Below are 5288 nucleotides of genomic sequence, written 5' to 3'. Positions count from 1 at the left end.
TACTAAACAAAAAATCCAACAAAAATTAACAAAAAGTTTAACCTAACAAATCTCAACAAATCTATAAAAAGAAATTTAATAATAAACGTAACAAATAAACAATAAAATACTTGAAAAAAGAATAAATAAATTAATTATCAACAGAAGAAGGAGATATCGGTCGGCTCGTGACTTTCTCATTGGTGGGGAGAGAGAATAGGGATTTGGGAGTGGGAGTGGGAAATTTTAGGGAAAATGGATTTTCACGATTCTAGGAAAAGGGTTTGAAATTTATTCAGATTTTTTGACGGATTATCAATAAAATTTTTATCAGTAATCATTAATTTTTTTTTTGCAAATTTTTTTACTAACAAAAAATTTCATTTGTAATTTTTGTCGTAAATGGCGTTATTTTTTACTTACAGATTATTGAAAGAATTTAATCCATCACTAATCCATCGATGATGGTCAATATTTTTATAACTACATTCTATCAATAAAAATTTCATTGATAAAATTTCGTCGATAATGCCAATATTTTTTATAGTGTTCAAATTAAGGATAAATTTGAATTTGAATTTGAATTGAATGAATTGACTTTTTTATAAATCATATCAATAGGGTTTGAATTTGGATGGTTGAGCTTGTTTTTCAAATTCGAGTAAGTTTTGACTGCATTATAAGGCATAATAGTTGTTAAATCACACATAAAGCCTTAAATTACATAGGTAAATTTTTTTAAAAAAATTGATAAAAGACCAAAGTTTAGTCTTGATATAAGGATAGAAATAATTTTTTTAATGGCGATAAGATAAATTTACGATTGAACACTTTCTTGCCCTAACTTTATTCAAATATATACAAAGAAAGAAAAAATTAAAGTCCAAAATAAGAAAAAAAAAAAAAAAAAAGGTAAAAAACTTTAATGTTTGGCATTCTATTGTTAAGAAATGAATTTTATCTATAAGTAAAAAAAAAAAGGCAAAACAAAGAAGTATATATGCTCATATTAGATTTATACGAGTAACAATTACGGATAAAAGAGAAATAAATAATAAATATTTTTTTTCATATGTTATAGTTGAAGATTATGAACAAGATTAGTCTAAACTATAAATGGGAAAACAATTTAAGCCTCCCAACTTATAGCATAAAAAAATGATTAAAATTCAAAGGCTGGCCTTAGATCTCTCCTATGCACAACTCAGCTTCTAAACCACAAAATCTTCCTTGAGGTTTGGAATATAGCATTGTTTATTCAATTTCACCAACTTTGGACCCTCTTCCTTTAATAATTTTCTATCACCAACTTCTTCTATTCTTGGCATTTGAGGCCAACGTTGTCCTTGTTTCTTCCGGCTCTCTTCATCCCCCAAAAACAAAGAAATCATCATAACCAAAGAAAAGAGGCAGCTCATGCTATCAAACAATTGCAGCTGAAGCCTCTCCTGATTGCTTAGCCACCATTTCCAAATTGTAGCGATGCTAATGGGCGCGCGCATAGCTAGGCTTGTGCGCACACCAAATCCATCGTTAGTTCTTGCGCTTGTTTCTTTGTTATCATTGGTCGTTGTCTCATTTGGTGATACGGATACTGAGATCCTCTTAACCTTTAAGGACTCGTTAGCAAACCCTTCAGCTCTTAGCAATTGGAATGCTTCTATTCATCCATGCAAGGGGGATCGAGCAAATTGGATCGGTGTGCTTTGCCTAAAGAATAAAATATGGGGCTTGCAACTAGAAAACATGGGCCTAGCAGGGTTGGTGAATATTGAAATTCTTGATACATTGCATACAATGCGCACTATAAGCCTTATGAACAATAATTTTGAGGGAACAATGCCTGACATAAGGAAATTGGGTGCGTTAAAGGCTTTGTATTTGTCAAATAATCGTTTTACAGGGGAGATTCCTGATGATGCATTCCAAGGGATGAGATCCTTGAAGAGATTATTTTTGGCTAATAATGCTTTCACTGGAAAAATTCCCTCGTCGCTAACCACCTTGCCTAAACTTATAATCTTGAGACTGGAGGGAAATCAATTTGGTGGCCGAATACCTGATTTTAACCCCAAGGTTGTGAAGGTGGTGAACTTGGCTAACAATCAATTCGAGGGTCCCATCCCTGCAAGCTTAAGCAAAATGGGTGCAAGCATGTTCTCAGGTAGTCGTTACATACATTTATAATGTTGTTCATGCCAACTAGTTTTAATTATCCTGAAGGTTTTCAAGTGAAACCATAATTATGATAGACTCATTTCATCATAGGGTGGTAATGTTAGCATAATGTCATCATTTTTAAGTTTGACAACCTTTTTACGTTAATTTTGTTAGGGTAAACCTCATATACACCTTTTGTAGTTTGTGATTTTTTCACCCTTGTGAAAATTTTTTCACTTATAATCTTGTAGTTTACTTTCGTTACCAAAAAAGGGTAACTACATTAAAAATAAAAGTGAGGATAATTTTGTAATTTTAATTAAATTTGATTGATTTTTAACGTCGTTATTCTTTTCCGGTCAAGGAAATGAACTACAAGGTCATAAGTGAAAAAAAAAAAACCAAGTAGGAAAATCACAAATTACATGTGAAGTATGTGGAATTTACCCTTTTTTATTGAAAAACCAGTCATTCAACCTGGATTCCTCTTTGAGTAAGGGATACACGTTTAGTATTTATTTTTATGTATATTATCTAAAATTTGGTTGATTGTTATTTTTAGTATTATTTATTTATCTTGCAAAAATAAAAAGTTGCCAAGTGAGTTTGAATATAAAAAAGAGTAGCTTAGGATGTGTTACTAGGATTGCTCTCTGTCAAAGTGCTCTGACTAGTTAACGGATATTACTGATCTAGTAAAACTTCTATTTTGGCTGAGCAAAAAAAAAAAAAAAAAGTAAGAGTAGTTTAAATAATTAAAATTGAAAGAAGTAATGCCACTTTAATACTGAACAAATATAATTGTGTCACATTTTCATATTTGGTTTTTTGTAATACGTGTTTTTTATCATGTTCTTTTAATCTATACATAAATTTTAAAAAATAAAAATAGACAGATAATAAAAGCAATAATCAAAATTGATCATCTCAATTCATTCTCTTTATATATTGACTGATCTGTTTGTTGTGACGCAGGAAATAGAAATCTCTGTGGGCCACCTCTCCAAGCATGCCCTTTAACCAGTCCTCCACCTAGCCTCCCACCAATCCCCTCAGCCAACCCCCAACTTGTTTCCCCTAAAAATACATCATATGGTTTGAAAGTTGCTTTGATTGTGGTATCAATAGTGTTAATACTCGTGATCATTGCAGCACTTATTTTCATTCTCTCCATAAGGAAACAACAATCTAAAGAATTACAGGAAACAAATCTTCAAGACTCAAACAAGGTGGCAGCTTACAATGAAGGGGAAAAGAAGCTTTCAGAGAGTGGTGGAATGATGAAAAGGTCTGAATTAATATTCTTGAAAGATAATATCGAGAGGTTTGATTTGCAAGATCTATTAAGAGCCTCAGCCGAGGTTCTTGGGAGTGGGAATTTTGGAGCTTCATACAAGGCCGTCATAATGAATGGCGAAACAATGGTGGTGAAGAGGTATAAGCAAATGAACAATGTTGGGAGGGAAGATTTTCATGAGCACATGAGAAGATTAGGAAGGTTGAATCATCAAAATTTGCTGCCTCCCGTGGCTTATTACTATAGGAAAGAGGAAAAGCTGTTGGTGTCCAAGTTCATGGAGGATGGTAGCTTGGCTAGTCATCTTCATGGTAAGTTTTCCATCCTTAGATTTGAAAATACTAGCTTGTTGAAACTGGAGCTTAGCTCTCTTAGTTTATATAACTACTCTTAAGAGGTGGCACTCAGGAGATCTGGAATTTGAATTCCAGCAACTGCAATCCCGACCTCTTATATACCAAAAAAGAAAATGCTATCTTGTTCACTGATAAAATTTGCCTATGGTTGTCACGAAAGAAATATTGATTATCAGACCTTTTACCACAAATTCTCCTTTGCTAAGCATTTTCTGTTTAATTGTGTGGAAATTAAGTATTACATCCAACTGCTAACTCGAGTTCTTTTACTCTTGTTTTGTCCAGCCAACCATACTCTAGATAAACCTGGACTAGATTGGATGACCCGGTTGAAGATCATAAAGGGTGTAGCCAGGGGTTTGACTTATCTCTACAATGAACTTCCGAGCCTAATTTTGCCCCATGGTCATTTGAAATCTTCCAATGTGCTTCTAGACGAGACCTTTGAGCCTCTATTGTCTGATTATGCTTTAAGACCAGTGATAAACCAGGAGCAGGCTCACCTGCTCATGACTGCTTACAAATCACCAGAGTATGCTATGAATGGCCGCATAAGCAGGAAGACTGATGTGTGGTGCCTAGGTATACTTATCTTGGAGGTCTTAACTGGTAAGATTCCAGAGAACTATCTAACCGCACGTTATGATAGTAATACAAATTTAGCGACTTGGGTCAATGAGATGGTTAAGGAGAAAAAGACCGGTGAAGTTTTTGACACAGAGATGTCAGGAACAAAGAACAACAAAGGTGAAATGATAAATCTTTTAAAGATTGGACTAAGCTGTTGTGAAGAGGATTTGGAGACAAGGCCGGAGTTGAAGGAAGTTGTGCAAGAGATTGAACAGCTGAGAGAGGGAGATGATGATGACGATGAAGAATTCTCTTCAACCATAGGTGAAGTGAATGCAATTATCTCTAGAGGAAACGTGAAGGATGAATCATTTTTCTCCTTTAATCGTTAAGCAGGACTACAAATTAAGGGAGTTTAACGTGGAAAAAATTTTAGATGAAATTGTTTAGGTGAAGTTGGTGAAGTTCTTTAATATAAACAATTCAATTAAAACTTTCATAAAAAAAATTCAAATAAATATATTGATAGAGTTTAATAAAAAAATAAATAATATGTAAAAAAAAATTATTGGAAATATCATTTATAATTAAAAAAATCTAAAAAAGACTATCTCAAAAATATATCAAAATTTATTAAATTTCTGTTAAATTTTATACATTTTATCTATGTAATAAGATTTTTTAATCTCTTAATTTTGATTTTCAATTTTAGTTTTTATTTAATCATTTTTATTTCAAAATTTCATGAATTTCACTTAAAGAATTTCATGTAAGTCTTCTCATACAATGGGAACGTGAGAATGCCCACTTATGGGTTTCAAATTCCCATAGATTCTTGAAGAACATGATTTTCTATGAGTTAGCTTTCTCCATATGTAAAATGAGAACTTGGCTGGGCTGAAAATGTAGACATGGAGGTTCGTTCA

The 5288-nt window shown here is 32.8% G+C and overlaps 1 protein-coding gene across 1 annotated transcript; it reads left to right on the top strand.

Moving 5' to 3' along the window:
* The first annotated feature begins 1254 nt into the window (after positions 1 to 1254).
* PRK4 (Leucine-rich repeat protein kinase family protein) lies at positions 1255 to 4896 on the top strand. The gene is made up of 3 exons (XM_022868773.2): positions 1255 to 2143; positions 3115 to 3747; positions 4078 to 4896. Exons 1-3 carry the CDS (start codon positions 1462 to 1464, stop codon positions 4752 to 4754), a joined length of 1992 nt encoding a protein of 663 aa, XP_022724508.2. The 5' UTR covers positions 1255 to 1461; the 3' UTR covers positions 4755 to 4896.
* The last annotated feature ends 392 nt before the right edge of the window (positions 4897 to 5288 follow it).

Source organism: Durio zibethinus, chromosome 28 (assembly GCF_047325235.1).
Source record: "Durio zibethinus cultivar Kanyao isolate XHJ-2024 chromosome 28, ASM4732523v1, whole genome shotgun sequence".
NCBI classification, from domain to species: Eukaryota; Viridiplantae; Streptophyta; class Magnoliopsida; order Malvales; family Malvaceae; genus Durio; species Durio zibethinus.
This window is presented reverse-complemented; position numbering and strand designations above follow the sequence as displayed.